General features: G+C 39.5%; 1 protein-coding gene across 1 annotated transcript in view; it reads left to right on the top strand.

The window, feature by feature from the left end:
* Positions 1-19,619, top strand: part of DOCK8 (dedicator of cytokinesis 8) — a 100,834-nt gene that overhangs the window by 4,111 nt on the left and 77,104 nt on the right. The window contains exons 2-4 of the mRNA XM_063295108.1: positions 11,848-11,950; positions 15,363-15,538; positions 19,355-19,426. Of these exons, the coding sequence (XP_063151178.1) occupies positions 11,848-11,950; positions 15,363-15,538; positions 19,355-19,426 (351 nt within the window). The remainder of the gene's footprint in view (positions 1-11,847; positions 11,951-15,362; positions 15,539-19,354; positions 19,427-19,619) is intronic.

Here is a 19,619-nt window from a genome sequence, read left to right as displayed (position 1 = left end):
CCTTATGAACCAGAAAGAACTTGCGCTGAAATATGTGAAGCATTTCTATTTTAGCTTAAGTTTCTAATCTTCTGCACTAGAATAACTATAGTTCCTCATGTCATCTTCCTGATGTTTTTCCATCTCTTCCATCATGAGAAAAGTGCTGAGCATCAGCCAGATAGCAAAGAGTAACCTTATCAAGGGCAAGAGAAAGACACTAGAAGATATTTCTGTTATGTTCTAAAAAGCAAGTGGTGATGGTGGGGATTCCTTCAGGCATACCAAATCAGCACAAAGAAACATTGGCTGAGACACAGGGACACTTTATCTAGCTGAAATAGGCAGCAGCATCTGTAACTGCAGCACCAAGTGCACTGGTGTTTGGAGGATACAGGAAAAAGAGCATGAGAAAGACAGTGTCTTCCTCAGTGAAGTGGGTGTCAATACTGCACGTGAACAGTGGTCCGTCATTGGAAGGGGCAATTTTGAAAGTGCATAAAAGGATGTAACTGGCTTGATACCCTAGGGCACTGTTTTTCACCCTTGGCCGCTGGAAAATATGTGGACTTCAGCTCCCATGCTGGCTGGGGAATTCAGGGAGTTGAAGTCCACACATCTTCCAGTGGCCAAGGTTGAGAAACAGTGCCCTAGAGGTAGCATACTTACCAATTTCATATATTAAGAAAGAGACAGCAAGGAAAGATGAAATAAAGTAGCAATAAGAATTGTCAGGCATTATCTGAAACTATATCTATCTATCTATCTATCTATCTATCTATCTATCTATCTAGTATGGGTATAAGCAGTTAAATACAGTATGCTTTGTGGGGAGGCGACATCAACATTTGGACAGGAGGAATTAATAGAGACACCAGGTATTGCAGGACCAGCCGTGCTCTCATCCTGGACTTGGTAGTGGACCACGTACTCTAAGGCTGTTCAGTCCACATAAGCTATGGAAGATTTTTCTTCAGGAATAACTGCCTGTAGGATAGTGAATGGATCAAAAAGAATGGAGAATACTTATGAACAAAGGCAGAAAGGGAAAAGAATAAAACAATTTTTTAAAAAAATCAGTAAAACCAAAATGTTATCTTGGTGAAACTAAGGAGAAAAGAAGAGTAAATATCTGTAGTTTGGGATATTCAATCCTTCTTTCTTCTAGTTTTCATTACCACCCTCATGGTAAACAGTTTGGAGACAATATTAAAAATAAGACTAATTTTATATCTGTAATTAAAATGAACTAAGTTTGTCTATTGCCCTAATACCATTTAGGGCACACCTCTAATTTGCATATTTTTTTTCCTACGCTTGTTTAAATTACTGAGCCATAGAAGAACAATTTGCAGTACATCTGTGCTCCACCTTAATGTGAAACCTGAACCCAGCACAGAATGGGGCAATTGAGGGTGGTTTTTAATTGCCTTGAGGCAGGATGGAGGTGCTTAACTTGTCCTTCAAAATACTGTGAGGCTTTGCTTCTAATACTGCACATTGTTTGGGAACTCAACATGATGAGAGGTCTGTGCACCAAAAAAGGGGATAAAAATATTTTAATATTTGCTCAAGAAAACTGTTTGGGAGGGAAAAGAGTACTGGATTCAGGAATCAGTAACTGTTCTCAGATAGAATAACTTGGAGCCTTTTGGAGGAATAATGATGTAAGAGTTGTAAAGAGAAAGATGTATAAGTTTGCTGTCACTAATCAGACCCCATTGTTGCCAAACTTTTGTTTTGAGTAATTCTGTATGTCACATGGCTCATTGATGTGAATGATGAATTAGAAAAATAAATTTTTCATTCTCATTCCCAGAATTCTTGCTTGATCCTCCTTCAGTTTACTTAAACAATGTTCTACTCTGTGGCAGCCACTAGAGGTTGCTCATTTTTTGCAGAGGGAAAATTTAAGAACTGAAGATGCTTAAGATAAATTTGACTTTGAACCTAAACCAGCTCATCTTGGCAGGCTTCTAACTCTTTTTTCCGGTGTTGTGTCTTTCAACCTGAACATTTAACTCCTTCTTTCATGTGATTCTAGCATTATTTTTCTTAGCTCTTTTGAATCTTCCAGTTTTGCCTCACATTTTCTTTCAAGCACTTCAGCTTTTAATGCCTACTTGCCATTGTTTTTCACCAATTTCAACCCCTTTGCAAGCTGGGGTTAAGTACGGGACAGGAGGAGAGGCCACGGGAGACAAACTGCTCCTATCCCCACCCTTAAGACCTTCCATAAAAATCTGAAAAATGACCAAATCAATCTGAAAACAAAAAAAAAATTGTAAAGATGTTTCGGGGGGAGGATTTAGGGAGGTTAAAGATGGAGAAGGAAGCAGTTTGTTTTCCTGAGGCCTTCTGTTCTTCTTTTTATCCTTAAAACATGGGGGGGGGGTGTCCCAAAAATTATAGATACACGCTTTGCAGTGATTTTGCCCCAATCTTTGACAACCACCTGCAGCCCTCCTAAAAGTTGGGGAGCTAATTTGTGCCTATCTTGATGTATCTTGAACCTTCCTATACCAATTGCTACAAAACGTGTGGTTTTTCATACCCTCATAATGATCTAATGTTATGGCAAATTTTATCCACAAATAAACCATGGTGCTGTTGTTCCTGTTTTTCCATGCTAGATAATAGAGTGGAGGGTTTTTTTTTAGTTCATGTTACAGAATCAGAAAAAAGTTGGGATAGGTTGTCTCTCTTCCCAGCTGGATGAATACAAGGTCAGTCAGGCTACTTCTGGAGCCAAGAGTCTGATTGTGAAGTAGGTTAGGTGGTTCTTGCACAGCCCTAATTATTAGTAATTTCAATTGTTACAAATCTATGTTAATTACAAAAATATGATTTTAATGTAGGCTAAATTTTTTTCTTGATCCAAGTACCAGAGCAGTTGTTGGAAATCATTGCAAAAAAATAGGAGATAGGGCTCAGATAAAGTGGTAGATGGAAAGCAAAGAGTCTCATTGCAAAACATACCTAGAAATGTAATGAACACATATACCTCCCAGAATACTTGCAATTTAAAGGCCCATTTCTATAATGGTATTCCCATCATGTTTTTCTAGAAAAGATAATTTTAATTTAAATACTGTGCAGTTTGTTCTTCTTTTCTCTCTTGCTCTTAATTAAGCCCTTCTTAGATTTATCTTTTTTTTTCAACTCCAAGTTTTCAAGGAATCAGAAAAACCACCTGCAATAAAATCAGTCCAATTCAAAAGAAGAAGCAGGAAGTGCAAATGAATGGGATTTGGGGGAGGAGTTATTCTACAGGGGGAGGCACTATTCTACTTTTAGGGGAAAAGTCTATTTGCTGCTGCTGCTGCTCAACTAAAACCAGTAATGGTGGAGAAACTCCACATACAGAATAACTGAGTTGATTTGTATGGAGAAAAGTAGCCCTTAAATCATATAATCTTGAAGCTCCTTAGAAATTAAAGTCAGAACTTATTTCTGCAAACAAAACTGGAGAAAGTGTTACAGTATTAGCAATATGGGCTTGGTGGAATTGCCTCCAATTAATAATTTAGGTTGTGTTTTCTAAATCAGTTGAAGTTTCTACTCAAAGTCAACTGTGTGTGAATGTACTACACAATGATCCACATGCGATATTTCAGAAATAAATGACATGCAGACTTTTTTCCCATTTTGGATGTACATACTATTTCTAGAACATACATATTCATTTGTGTATTGAAATTGACCAGCAATCACCTTCTGGATATGCGAGAATTTAAGATGAACAATAATGAAAGGGCAAGTAATGATTTCCAGCTTTTCTTGCTAATTTTTGTGTAAACTTTTGGCTTGGTCTTGTGGATCCTTGTAGTTTTTCAAGAGATTCTGATATAATTGTAGCCATTATTAACTTTCCAGTTCACCAAGATCAGTTGGAAAATGTATTCCTCCAAAGTTGTCAGCTGTAAAAGAAATAGGAAGGGAGGAAAAAATTACTTTGTTGAATACTGCCTGGTCTACTTATAAATGAAAGTATAGTGAAGAATTATTTATATTTAGTGGAAAACTTTCAGATAGAGTTCATTCCTCAAATACAGTGAGATTGAGCAGAAGAGTAGGTAGGAGGAATCACTGCAACCCACTTGTGTAATTGCTGAAATACAAAATGAGAAATTGAGTACAGTATTGTTTTCCTAGCTAGCAACACATTCATACCTGAGCACTGTGTATTTTATGTTTGCTACCAAAAGACTGAAGTAAAAGCACATGCTTCAATCCAGCCAAAGTTATAACTAAGAACTCTTAAAGGGAATAGAAAGAGGTAGCTGTAAATTCTTTAAATAAACCCACACTGTCTTCAATGGACTTTAGTCACAACTGTATTTAGCCAATATTTGCCAATATGGTAAAGGGTAAAATAATGACCCCAAATTATAAAAAGTAGTGCAGATAGATATATGTATATTGAAATTGTCAAATAATCAATTTAAGGCAAGTGTGCAATCTGAAAAGGTTCATTCATGAGTGTTGTTGTCATGAGTACTGATGGTGAACAGGAAGGGGCCTCTATCCAAGGGGGAAAACGCATGCGTAGTACTGAGGAATTAAGCAGCCATTCAAAGAGACACAGATCAGACCCACCTTGACTTTGGGGTTTATCTGTCTGGGTTTTCACACGCTTCTTCAGTTTGTTAGGATTTTCTGTCTTATGTAGCAGTAATAAACACTAGAGACCTACACCTCGTCTCAGCGTGATTCCTGACTCTTAGGACAGGTGTTAACGCTATGGCTTCCTTCGTCATGTTTTATTAGCTGGGTACCCATAATCCCTCACAGGGGTGGTGTTGTGGGGAAAATAAGAGGCGGGAGCATAAGGTATGTATGCCACCTTGAGTTGGCCAAAAATAAAGGTGGGGAAAAAAGAATAATAAATAATGAATAAATAATATAAATAACAATAGCAGTAAAACAAAAATGAATCAATACATTATGGATCGGTGCAAGTCTTTACATCTGCCAAGACTTGATCGTATGAGAAAGTTAAATTATCAATTCAAGCCTCACCTAGATTTTTCTTTAACCTTCTAATGGAATAACATTGTCCTGCTGTTGTGCCAGTGTTGATCTGTTGCCTCCCTGATTCAAAATGGGGTACCTTCTTCTAAGGAAAATGGGCTCCCTGGTAACACCACTTACTGCTAGTCCAGCTCCTATGGATTACTACCGTACAAATATTTTGGGGAGGGGCTTTTCTGTGCCAGCCCAGCTGGCTGCCTGCCTGCCACAGTCCAGAGATCTGCAAACTCAGGCAGAACTTTTAGAAGCAAACAAACAAATGAGGAATCCAAGGGAAAAGACAGGAGCGACGGCACAGCACCAGAGCTGAGGCTTGAAAAGTTGTTCCCGGCATTTTGTCTCAGGGAGGGAGGCCAATAAAGAAGCCCTGCTGAGCCACCACCCAAATGCACAGCCAAGGTACATTACTTACTAGAGTCTCCTCTCCTGCCAGCCCACTTCTTGGCCAGTCTATCTGCCCTCAGCCCCCTGTGGTTGTATCTTCAAAGCACGCCTCTGCCTGGGACTGGGTGGGTGAACTGCAGGGTCCGAAAGCTGTCCGTGGGTGCAGGCGGGGAGTCCTGGGGGTTGCTGGATCTGCCTCAGCCAGTGGAGTTATTGGCCTCAACACTGCTGGAATCTTCCCCTTCAGTGCTATTATCCCTAGAAGCCCTTGGCTCCACCTCCTCCTCCTCCTCCTCCTCAAAGTCCAGCAGGGGTGTAACAGGGTTGACTTATGGCTAGCCTCTCAGCACTTTAAGAGAAGTTTCTGGAGGTATGTTAACAACAAACATGCCCAGATTTACTGAGCGGAAATAAAAAAGGGAAACAGCTGCAGCATAGAAAAGAACCACAACTAGGAATGGTAACGGTTTATGTTCTGTATTTAAGATGTCAGTTTACTGTGGTATGATGTCAGACTAAGAAACAGGCACCATATCGGCCTAAAGCTACTTTCATTAGAAGGGCTATAGTAACAGAATCTTGCAAATTCTGAATGTGCTTCCCTTCCTCCCTCTTTTATCCTCATGAGAAATGGAGATGGGGGTGGTCAGAGGCATTGTCACAAATCTCTTTTTTGGTATGGGCTCAAGCCACATTTATCTGACTGTTGCCTTGGTAACAGGTCTTCCCTCCGTTTGTCAAGGCCATCTTCTATACTTTCTGCAGTACAACAGCCTTGTATTCCTCTGGCTGTTCCCTCTAGAGCAGTGTTTCTTAAACTTTTTTCTCTCAGGACCCCTTCCCACTTTTAAAAATTATGGAGGACCCCAAAAGAGCTTTTGTGTGGATGGGTTCTATTTATCGATATTTCCCTTATTAAAAATTAAAACTGATGCATTTGTAGAATACTTATTTATTGAATCATGTAAAAATAATAAACCCATTATATATTGATGTAAATAAAATATTTTAAGAAAAAAACTACAGTATATTTGTTAACAAAAAAATTAATGAGAAGAGTGACATTGTTTTAAAGTTTTGCTAATATCTTCAATATCTGGCTTAATAGAAGAGTTGGATTCTCATATCTGGTTCTGCATTTTATCTATTGCAATATGTTGTTTTAGTTGTAGTATATGATCCGGCTTCACACAAATATGTACTTGAAAAAGGGAGAAGTATTTGACAGCCTTTTCAGATAATTGTGGATATTCTTCTTTGATGCTACATCAAAATTTGACAAAAGGTAGCTTCTCAAATGATAGTTGTAATGTGGAATCTGACATATCAATGAATTTTTCATATTTGATTACAATAAAACATAGTGGCCTTTAAATTGATCTTTCACCCATGCATGATTTTGTAATATTGTGCTTTGATTATCTGGGAAAAAATTGGTTCACTGAATTCTGTAGATCTTCCAATGTTAGAAGATCTACAGTGCATTGGAGTGGGGCTAATGAACATTTCAGTTCATTGGCTCCACTCCAATAAACAGTCCCAAACCTACAATAACCTCACCAGTCCAGGTCTTTCCTTCAGGCCACCAGCCACCACAATCAAATCAAAACAGGCATCCAAGTCCACGTCCCACAAAGAGGGAAGAAGAAACTACCAAGATGGCTGCTGGACCATGTGGCTGGCCAGTTGGCAGCCACAAGTTGGTTCTCCCACAGCACCACCCCCTGCTCCTGCTCCTGCTGCCACCATCCACCTGGGCATCCAAGTCTTCCAGTCAGCCAGGACTCCTATTCCCAGGGCTGTAGCCACAGCCACCTCACCGCAGACAGCCAACCCAACGAGCTGCTGTCCTATTTCCACAGCGGAGGATGGAAAACAGGCCACAGTCCACTTGACTTCTGCCTCACCACGTCACTGCACTTTCAGGGGCCAGCCAAACACTGCCAGTCAGCTGTACCAAAAACAGCTGATCAGTACAAATGTGATGCTCATTCCATCGCCAGAGATGAAGATGATTGAACTACCAGTTACTTTGGTTTCTGGACATAAAATGGATTAGCTGGAAGAATTCTCTCTTTTCCTCTGACTCAGGCAGAAATGTATCTAAGGCATTGTCTCGCTCTGTAAGAATAATCATTATTACATATGTATTAGAGGCCAGGCTTACTGTTATTGAAGGCTCCTGCCCTCATTGTTTTCTGCTAAAGTGTTGTCTCAGGGAAGCAGGGTTTATCTATTCCATCATTCATTTGCCTTTTAAGAACCTGTTACAAGCACCGAAAGGTATCTATATTTCAACAGTTTCCTTGTGCTTGGTTCATAGGGTATATAAGCATATTGCCAAGCCTCATATGATCAAGGAAGCAAGAATCACACAGATTTCAGTGAGAAGTATTATTGCAAGAATTAGGGGTAAAGTACAGAATCTTGTAAACCGGGATAGGAACCACCAGCCAGCCCTCTTTAATTGGCAAGTTCATTAAGGGAGAGTTTCTTGAATGTTTAGAACTGTGATTTCCAAACTCAGCAATGTTAAGAGATGTGGCTTTCAACTCCCAGAATTCCCCAGTCACCACTGGCTGGGGAATTCTGGGAGTTGAAATCCATACCTCTTTACATTGTTGAGGTTGTGTTGCCCATAAAACTCAGACACCTGAGCTGGCATGGAGCTGGAAAGAACCTAGTCCCTGAACTTGAGAGAGAAACACCCAATACCTATGCAAAGTGGCTCCCCCCCCCAATATGAATCGCAAATACTTCAGGCAAAGCAAAAGGCATTTTATTAAGGGGGATCAAATCTTTATATAGGATACAGGAAACAAATGACACATTCAATATGTTATGTGTCAGAAAGCAACCAAACAATAAAAGATATTGACTAGACATGAGAAAAGACAGACACCCTTAAAATATGTTGCATTTCCTCCTTTCCCATGTAGGTTTGTTTCTTTAACACTTGCAACACTCAGGGACTTCAGAATACATAGTTCTGTCCTATTGTTTGAATGACAGTCCCTGAAATGGCTAGTTTTTGCACATCAAAGGAAATGGCTTTGGCTCAAAGGAAAAAAATGGTTTCCTAAATAGCAAAAGGAGGCATGGATGCCATGCTAAAATGCTAATAATAAAGCCTAAAATTCTACATAATAAATCCCTTATTTGGTTTGCAAACTATCAATAGTTTGCTGAACCACTCCTATATTTAATAAGCAGTTAACATCTGAAGTTGCATAGGATCGATGGTTGGAGTGTTCTGTGGGGCAGGACTAAGAATAATGGCAAAATTGGATTGCAGATATTGAAGGGGCACATTGAAGAAGACAATATCCAAGCAGGGCAAGGGCAATCAAAGCCATTCCCACAAGCAGTAAATGTTTCATCTGCCTCAGTCTGTCATCCACATCCCAAGTGTTTTGATTTTCTTGAAAGGTTTTCCTGTTTCTTGTCAGGGTAGAAACTATTTTAGCTAACGTCTGTTGCTGGGTAGTTAAGCCTTCATGAAACATGCAGCAGCTTTCATTAATGTACATACCCATGTTCCACTAGTAACTGATCTAAGGCCAGCCTATTTTGCAATACTACATCTTTCAGAAAAATAATTTCATCCTGAAGTAGCTTATTTCAAAGTACCTCTTTGAGGTGTCATTAATAAAGATTTCAAAAGCAATAGACACATTTGCCACAAGTTCAGCTAAATAGTAAAATCCTGTCTACCAAATAAGAGGGGATTATCAAGCAAAATTGTGTGATTTATTTATTTTTATCCCACCTTTATTATTTTTGTTTAATAAATAACTCAAGGCAGCAAACATACCTAGTACTCCTTCCTCCTATTTTCCCCACAACAACCACCCTGTGAGGTGAGTTGGGCTGAGAGAGAGTGACCAGCCCAAGGTCACCCAGCCGGCTTTCATGCCTAAGGCAGGACTAGAACTCACAGTCTCCTGGTTTCTAGCCGAGCACCTTAACCACTAGACCAAACTGGCTCTCCAGTCAGCACTAAGGGACCCAGGAAAAATAGGATAACCCCTACCTCCATGAGGGGTTGGGAGGGTGCAGATCGAAGTTTTATTTTGCAGGCCAGCATTTGCGATCACATGGATCTTGAGCTGAACAAGAGTATAGCTCTCCAGCCTATCCCACCTCCATTAGCAGCATAAAAAGATTGCAAAAGAAGCAAAAGTCCAACAGAATTTATGGTTGCTTAAAAGTAAGTCCACAAAAGAGTTAATCAGGCAAGTTCCAAGAGTCTGGCAAAGTCAGCAACAGTCCATTCTCTGCCTGTGATGAATCCACAAACTTTTTCCTTCTACAAGGACAGTGGTTTTGGGCAGTCAGCAAAATCTGGAATGGACCCTTTCAGGTTAGATCGAGAGTCTTGCGATGGAACTTTTTAAGCCACATGAAATCTCCTGGCTGGAATGGATGGATCTGGTCACTCAGAGGAACTGTGGCCCCTAATGCTGCCTTCAGAGCTCTCTCTTCCGCTTCTGTAAAAATAGAAACTGTTTGGCAGTTAGTTCATCCCACTAACTATGGATGCACTGAGATGGCAGAGAGGCCCCTCTTTGTGAATCCTTGGGCTAGTAGAAGCTCCTGGAAGTTTCCTCCAGGAGCAAGCCAGTCTACAATAGCTTGGGTACCACAATGTCCTTTCACATGTAGTTGCTAAGCCAGAAGATGAAGAAGAGCACATGGGGCAGTCACCCATTGGGAGTCATCCAGAAGAAACTGTTCCAAGAAGCATCATAGAGATATTGCAAGCAGCAGTCTCAGCATCTGAAAGAAACTTCTCATAAGCAATAGCAGAACTTGAAACACAGGTGCAAAGTCTAAAAGACACAAGGTTGTTGAGCAGCCTGATTAGCAAAGTGATTGCTTTTAGTAATAAAAGGAGAAGTGCATCCAAAAGTGAAATGATCCAGGTTTCAATCTGGTGGCCTGAGGTGGTAAAGAATCCTTTCAGCTTCCATAAGCAAGCACCAAAAGCATACTAGAGTCAGTGAAGATATTAACAGTTTTATCTTTGGCAATACAACAAGCTTGAGCTAAGGCAATAAGTTCAGCTGCTTGGGCTCCCAAAGAAGGTGGTAAGGGTTACACCCAGCAAATTAAAAAAAAATTGCAGCGCCTGTTAAACGGATTCTGTCAACCACAAAGGAAGACCCATCCAAAAAGAGTTCAAAGTCAGGATTTTGTAGGGATGCATTAGTAAGATCTGAGCAAAGTTTCTCTACCAGGTTATGGTTTGCAAACAATCACGTTGGTAACTTCATTCATCTGTGATCTCAAGAAGCAGAGTTGCAGGAGTCAAAGTTGTACATCGCTTCAAAGTCAAGTTTGGAGTAGCTAGAAGCTGTGCTTCGTAAGTGGCTAAATGCTGATATGTAAAGGCTTGGGTTTGACATTTGAGGAAGATGGAAGCACCCTCATGAGGAACAAAAACAATCAATGGAAAACCCATAACCAAGTCTTCTGATATTTGAACAAGAAGGACAGTATAGCCAAAGCTCTCAGGCATCCTACTGCACCACGAGCAGCAGGGTCCAGCTGTATAGCGGGTTACAGGTTGCTCTTTAGTAGTCAGAGCCACAAAAAGTTTAGTCAGCTTGCCAAATGCTAGTACCCAAGGCTTACAGAACCCTAGAGTTCCAGGTAAGGCCCTCACCTGGAGCTTGGTAGAAGGCAGTGGCAATTGAAGAATAGCATCCACTTTGGCAGGGGAAAGTTCTCTTGTGTCTGGGTGTATGATACAGCCCAAGTAAGTGACTTTAGGCAAACAAAACTGTAGCTGGTGAAAAATAAAGCCTAAATTCTACATAACAGTTGGGAAACACTGGCTTAGAATCTCTCTATTTTCTGGCTTTCTGTATTCTGGACTGAGCGACATTTATTACGTAAGCCGAACTCAGCCATCTCTTGAATGTTTGTGTCAACTTCCTCCCATTTTTTTTCTCAGTCTCATCACAATGTCCCATACATATTCTTATGCTTAAAGGAACCTAGTGTGATGAAAGCAATAGCAATTAAAACCCAATACAATAAAACAATAGGGCTGTGCAGTGCTTTGGATTTGAAGGCCAGTAAATTTTGTGGAGAACTGGGGAGTGCAAACATCACACCTGTCTATAAATCTTTAAAACTGTTGTGTCTTTTTTTGCTCTTGCTGGGGAACCAAACCAGCTCAGGAATATATAGGTTTGAATTAAGGAGGAATGAAGGCACTGCCGAACAAGTACAGCAAGTATACTCAGATTAAAGTATCTTTCCTGTTTCATATCTGAAACCTGCATACCTCAACTTTCTATCAGTGCTAAAAATGCTAACCAGGATAATGGGCAACAATCTGGTTAGATTTGGGTTGAAATGTGCTGAAATATTTAAGAAAATACAGTCAATTAAATGTAACTGGAGTATAATCAGTTCTCTTTGTCTTTTTTTAAATTGAAGGCATTCCTCAGCAGAAATAAGACGGCAGTTTGTGCATCAACCATCCCTTGGACCATTCTCCCAGCGAAGTGTCAGTACACCTGGTTTTTCTTCCATTAATCTTGTAAGTGTGGAAATAGTTATTCATGCTTGTGCTTTATTAATCCCAGTTAATATGACCAAGGGCACATATGTCTATGGGTTGGGACCAGGGGAAGGAAAGATAGAATATGTTCAGGAAAAGGATTATGCCTCTCAGGGTTCAACTCTGAATTCTCCCTTTATTTATTTATTTTTAATTGGTCCTTAGGACTTTTGATTATTAGGTGTCCTGACAGACATTGGCTCCAATAAATTTATATTACATATAAGTCAGTGGAAGTTTGCTCATGTATTGAAGAGAAACTGAAGGGCTGGAAAATTCTTTCTGCCTAACTATAGAAAAAAAATTGATTACTTAAAAGTGACATTAACTCATCAGGATTGAAAGACAATAGGCTAGTCTTACTAATAACTATGATACTATGAAATCATGGGGAGCCAGTCTTTTCTCAGTGATGGAGCACCCACATCTTCAGGAAGCAGGCTATTCCATTGCTTAGTAGCTCTCACAGTCAGGAAATTCCTCCTTAATTCAAGTTTGGATCTCTCACTGTAAAGCTTCCACTCACTGGTTCTTGTCTTACCTTCAGGTGCTAGGGAGAATAAATCTACTCCCTCTTTCCTGTGACACCCTTTCACGTATCAGAAGACTTCCATCATGTCTCCCCTTAGCTTTTGCTTCTTTAAGCTAAACATACCAAGTACCTTTAACTGCTCTTTGTAGGATTTAGCCTTCAAGCTATTTTTGTTGTTCTTCTCTGCACTATTTCCAGTTCCTCAGTATCTTTTTTGTATTGTGTTGACCAGAATTGGACATACTTTTCCAGGTGTGGCCTGACCAGTGCAACATAGAACGATACTATTACTTCCTGTGATCTTGACACTATACCTCTATTGATGCAGCACCAAACTGTATTGGCTTTTTTGGAGCTGCAGCACATTGCTGGCTCATCCTCAATCTGTGTTCTTCCAAGACCCCCAGATGTTTCTCTCAAGTTCTATTAGTAAGCCAGGTACCACCTACCACCTATCTTGAACCTGTGCATCTGGTTTTTCCTTACAATTCTCAATCCTGAACAACATTTTGTTGGATAAGGCCCAATATTCAAGTTTATCAAGATTCTTTTGTGCCTGTCTTCAGGGGTATTAGCAATCCCCCCTTCCCCAGCTTTGGGTCATAATGCAAATTTTATGAGCGTGCCTTCTATTTCCTCATCTAAGTCATATATTAGGGTGTTGAACAGTACTGGGCCCAGGACAGAACCCTGAGGTTCCCCACTGCACACCTCCCTCCATGTGGACATAGACCCAGCAAGGATCACGTGCTGGCTATGGTTGTTCAACCAATTGTGAATCCATCTGATAGCAGGATCATCCAGCCCTTGGTTATGAAGTTCTGCTGAAAGTATGGGATTCTGTGGAGCTCCATACTGTTTCTGATTTCTAAATTGATTCAGTTCTGTTTGAAATAGAGTACCATCTTTCACAATTAATATTATATAATGCCTGTTTGGGCATTTAACACATGAATACCGTGAAATACTACATGTATCTTAAGAGAACATTACAAACAGAGGAGTTTGCAGGATGTGATGCTTTTATCAAAATGACAAAAACTATCACACCATCAAACCACACCAGCAAACTCCACTCCTTTTGTAGCTGTTTTGTAGCTCCTTTTGTAGATGTTATAATGCTTTATAAAAGGGTCAGAGCAAGGCTGTTTTTGTCTTGTCCACTCCCTCTGCAGACATCTCTGATTACAAATTTTATTGTTAAGAGACAATTATTCCTTCATGGTTTTAATGCCTGCTACAGAGAATGGAATTTTGTGACTGCAGAATTTTGTTGAACCTACTATTGAATCTATCCTTAGACCTTTTAATTACATTTTAATAAGAATAAGTAGGCATTAGGAACTCACAGTTCTGAAAACTGAAACACCGTAAATATATATTTCCTGTCCCTTGAAGACATCTAATTCACTTCCTCAACTTGAAAAGCTGTGGGTTTAACTTTTCTGGTGGTTCATTGGAGGATGAAGGGTGAGTGTATTTTGCTCTCAAAAAAACTTTCTGCCGAGATGATTACTCTTTGTTTCATCTACCCACCATTTTGATTGCATCATACTGCTAATTGTACTAAAACGGTATGTTAACTGTTTCTCTATAAGCCTTAGGTTGCCTTTTATAGATAAACCACCCTACCAAAATTTTTAGTACTGCTTTTTACTAATTGCTTTGATCTTCCTGTAACAAATGTTCTTTCCCACAAATTTGTCATTCTCTCAATAGTTCCTGGTTGGTCGGGGCATGTGCTATGTATATGGGCTTTTGTGTTGCATTATTTATTTAACAAACAAACCTGCTATTGTCTATAGTTAGCTATTAATATGTACATTTAAATATATATTAATTTTTACAATTTTTAGTCTAATTTGCTAAAGACACATAAAAATTACAGTGGTGATAAAAGTGGTTCTACCCAAAAGGAAGACGATCCCAATCTCAAGACACCCTCCCAAGAAGTTAAGACAGAAAAAAAGGCTATAATACATCAAAAAAAGTCTGTATACCAATCCTAACCTTAACCAGCTTCCTTGCTTTGAGAGCTAGAGTAGCCGAATAGAGTTCAAGGGCTTAACATATGAATCATTAGGACTTCATGTTCTGTTCAGGCAGCTGGAGAGTCTTTACTGACCGAAGATCCTGATTTTTTTAAATCCTCATTTGTACAGAGAGGCTCTATAGATGAGATTTTCAATTCAAAGGCTCACAGAGAGTAATCGAAGGACAGAGCTAGTATGCTCATTGCAATCCTCCCAGTAGCAAGGACATTTGTACCTCTCTCAAATTTGCTAGCTTTTGGCAATGTCTTCCTCTGTGACCACATTCTCATGGACGGTAAGATGACTTCCCCTCCCATTCACATCTCACTATGTAGCTTGATTATTAATGCAGGTCTGTAGCACATGGCACTTCCCTAATGAAAGTAAATGCATTTTTTTTTTAATTATGAAGAACTAAATCTCATAGACTTAAAGAGAAATTAAGCCAAAGAAACAAAATGTAGGATTGAGCTAAATCTTCAGCAAGAAACTTCTTATATAGCTTTCCCTGACATTACTGAAAGAAAAAGAGGTGGAAGTTAAGGAAAGCTATGTTATTCAATTGTATAGCAATTTCTATACAATTTCATTTAAGTTAATGGGGTTTAAGTAGCATAATTTTTTTAGAACTGTAGGCTTAACAATTATGGTTATACATAAGAATTTATGTCTGATTTATGCCCTTTGCTCTAGATCCATAAAATGAACTTTTTAGGTTGTTGGCATATCTGAGGTTAATATTTAATGGAGACACAGCAACGTATTTTATATTCCTAAAAAAAGCATGAACGAACTGTTTTCTTTTTTCTCTTTTTGTAACATTTAGCCTCAGTTTTATGATGCTGTGGAGCCAGTGGATTTTGAAAGTTTCTTAATGATGCAGCTGAATAACCTAGATTCAGAACTCTTGCAAGAATTGGGTGATTTTTCTGAAGATGATTTGGAGGTGATTTATACTTCAAAGGAGTATAGGACCTTGGAACCATCATTACCAGAAGAAGGGTGAGAAAACTTTTTTTTTTAAGCAAGCAACTTAAACCTGTTTATGTTCCTGTTCTTTTGGGCTTTTTGAACCAGAAGTATCTCTCCTCAATGGATTCTGGCTATGCAGTGGTCTGACAAATAATTTTTTATTGCTACATATTCTGGGATCTCACTATAACACTTCAGAGAATCTCTAGGAAAATAACTTGTTTTCAGAAACTGTACTCATAAACACTGATTTAACTAAGCATTTATTCACCAAGGGCAAACTCCTTGTTGTATGTCTCCTACACCAGAAAATTAAAACAGTCTTTGTAGTTTAAATCTATCCAATTAAAAATAATGTATGTGCAATTTTAAACAATTCAGAATTAAAAACAATACAGTACAATGCTAGAACGGTAGAAATAGAGTAAGTACAGAGTTTGAATTGATAGAGTTTCAGATTTTCCCAGTTCAAAATATAGAGCCAATGTAAACATTTTGAACTTAGGTCTTGACTTACATTAAGGTTTGCCCACCATTCCCCCTATTACAAGCTACTCTGATTCCTCTTTGTTTTTCTCAACCATATCTAGTGGCAAGCTAAGGGCAGTATGCTAGCAACATCTGTTTCTGTTCCCACCACATCAATTACTCTCTCTTGCAGTCCCTGTACCTCTTTTTCTCATGGGTGACAAATACCTATCAGGGCTTACCTTATTCAGGTACAAGCTATGGAAAGAGGAGGAGAGAGATTATTAGGACTATATTGAATGGAAAAAGTTAATTTTCCTGCCCATGTTTTATGCTCCAGAGAAAATTGCTCATCTTCTGCCCCAGATTAGGACATGTACTTCAAGTGATGCATTTAGAAGAAGTCTCTTTTTGGACCTCAGTTTGTGGTGATTGAGGGTTTTACCACCTGTGGGGATAATCCAAAGTCTGCCGCTGAAAACTTCACAGTACTTGCACAGCACCAAGTACAACTGGGTGGTCAGGGACACATCAGTCGGACAAAAATCTAATATCAGATGGAAATTGAGCTTTCTGCCCAAAAAAGCAGGTGTAAAGATGTAAAAAGATTGAACATTGAGTTCACTATATACAGGTGAACTCTTTATACCCAACAGTTGCTGGAATTCTTTCATTGTGGCTTCTTAGCTTTTCTGCAATAAAAATCCTTTTTTGAAATTTTTGGATTCTAATGTACCTATTTAATTTGTTCCACATCCCCAGGATTGTGCTGCAGGCTTTAAGCTACAGCTTACAACCTTTAGCAGGCTTCCCTGCCTTTGAAGAGGTATTTTGAAGAATTTTCATGACTGCAAAAGTCATAATGGAAGGGGAAAACCTGTAAATTTACTCATGTTATCACAGGATTCACCCATATGTCTTTCTAACTGTAGCTCAAAGATACCTCATTAATTGTTCTTTAAGGACATATCCTCATGAGACAGACTTTCATCCCCAGCCCATAGTCAAGGCCACCTACAGTATTTACCTGATCAAATGTTAAAGTGTTGTCTTCTCCCAATGTAAGTGTTGCATGACTTAGTATCCTGTGTGACGTATTATGACCCCTTTCCCCGGTGACGACATATTTGGTGTCTGGGATCTGCCTAGCTCCTATTGGCTGCTTTCAGCCGCAGCACACCCACACAGAGACTTTTCAGCTCTGACAAGTGCCTGGGGAGTTTTATCTTCTGAAGAGAAAGTGGGGAAGCAGGGAAGGCATTTTTTTCTATGCAAAAGTGCACCTTCTCTTGTTATTTGTTATTTGTTAAATGATTCAACTGAAAAAAAAAATGCTATGTACCGACTACACACGTGTACCAGAAGTACTGCAAACCGTCTCGTGTTTGTTCCCTTTTGTAAAGTGACCGTGCTGAAGCGTTTGCTTACCTTTCTGGCATTTGGAGTAGCAAGGAGAACAAGCTACAATGCCAGGATTTTAGGTGGGGGCAGGAGAAGAAGGAAGTCCATGTACCAATAGACAGGGCAAGAAGCTAGTGAGAGAGAGAAAGAGACAGAGAAAGCAAGAAGGAAGATCAAGGCAGAGAGAGTGACTCACTGAGTGATAGAGTGAAAGAAAAGAAGAGTGTGACAGACTGAGTGAGTGAGAGAGTGAGCAAGAAAGACTGAGTGAAAGAGCAACAGAATAAGAGAGAGCATGAGTCAGGAAGAGGGACAGAGAGAAGGAAGAGATAACTTTCCCATTGGAGGCTGCAGCACCTGGTCTGTGGAGTGAAGTGGAGGCTTCTTGCTAAAGCTGGAGAGGCAGAAAGCCCCCATCCATCCTGTAGAGCAGGTTCTAACAGATGGCTAAACCATGTCCGTCAACACTTGCATCTTCCCTCAGTCTAACCTGTTAGGAAAAGTGCTTGGTCGATGTTTTTCCAGCTGGCAGGTATCTACCAATCACTTTATTTAGCTTTCTTTACTCTCATGTAAAATCGTAAGGACAATAGCACTTATTGGGTTTGTTGCTGAGGCAGAATAGCAATTGGCTGTTGGGACAGAGCAAATTATGTTGGCGTACCTTAGAGCCACCTCATGGGCTGGAGGAAACTGGCTGTATGGATGTACACAGAGTCAGCACAATAACAGCAAAGCAGATATATTAAGGGTGGATTTTGCAGCTATGACTCTTTGATCTGATTGTAACCACTTGCTCAGTATTTGAAGAGGAACTCATTTCAGTAGAATTTGCTTCTGAATAAATATGCATAAGTTGGCTGTCAGCAATATCCCTCTAAAATGTTCCATATCTGGTTTATGGGCATTATAAACTGGGCTAGGTGAAAAAAGGTGAAAGGTCCCCTGTGCAAGCACTGAGTCATGTCTGATCCTTTGGGGGGGATGCTGCTTTTGAGACGTTTTCTTGGCAGACTGTAGAGCAGGGTGGTTTGCCATTGCCCTCCCCAGTCATCACCTTCCCCAGCAAGCTGGGTACTCATTTTACCGACCTTGAAAGGATGGAAGGCTGAGTCGACCTGAGCCGGCTGCCTGAGAATCCAGCTTCTGCTGGGATTGAACTTGGGTTGTGGGGTGGGTTTCGGTTGCAATGCTGCCGCCTACCACTCTGCGCCACAGGAGGCTTGATAAACTGGGCTATGAATTAACAGTAAACATGACAATATGGAACTATTTTGAGTTCCTTTGAGTATCCATTGATTGGACTTGTAAAAGTTTGCTTTTGTGATAAGTTCACTCAGCGGTTCAGTTCTTTGGAAGCTGGTATGGCCAGCTGAGTCATGTAACATTTTGTTTACTGACTGTCAGTATTTAATGTGTATCTACTTCTTTTTTTCAGTTTAATTTTTTTTTGTTAAAGCATTTTTTTTCTCTTTCTGTGAAGAATTTTCTACTAATTGATCTGGAGATCTCAAGACTGAACATTTTCATGCAAAGCATGTACTGTATCTATAAGCTACATCTTCTTCCTCTGATAAGATAAACAAAGAGATTATCTTATCTGTGTTACCATCACATTTTCCCTCTCTTACTGAACTGTATTTTAGCAGGCCCATGCTCCCCCAATCCCTTTCTCTGATATTTGTTTCATTATTTAGACATTGTGTGAATTATACTTTGGAATATAGTCATTATACTTGATACATACTATCAGTGTCTTTTAATTTTTAACTTAGTTTCTATAGATGTTATTTTATTAATAACATGTTGAATAAGATGTTCAAAAATTTGTCTTGGAAACTAGATTTGGGAAGTACATAAGTGTCTTGAAAAGTAACAATTATTGTTATTATGCAGGATAAATAGCCATGTTGCTGATACTATACTGACTAGTTTTATACACTGATTATGCATAGAAATATTTTTGCTCCTTCCCAGAACGGAATTGGATCTTCATGTCCGGGACTGTGTTCAGACCTATATTCGGGACTGGTTGATTGTGAATCGAAAGTAAGTTCTTAATTTATAACTGAATAATTACCCAGAGAAAAGTTGAAGTCTTGATTAATTATCTAGTTAATCAAGAAGTAAGGCAATTACTCTCTCGTTAGGTTTACTATCTGGATTGAGTCCAGAAAATATTACGGCTGCTAATAATGGTCTGCCACAGTTGTATTGGGGCATGCAACCATATTTGGATCCA

The sequence above is a fragment of the Candoia aspera genome, chromosome 2 (genome assembly GCF_035149785.1).
Source record: "Candoia aspera isolate rCanAsp1 chromosome 2, rCanAsp1.hap2, whole genome shotgun sequence".
Classification (NCBI taxonomy): Eukaryota; Metazoa; Chordata; class Lepidosauria; order Squamata; family Boidae; genus Candoia; species Candoia aspera.
Note: the sequence above shows the minus strand (reverse complement) of the source record. Positions and strands in the feature narration are given on the sequence as shown.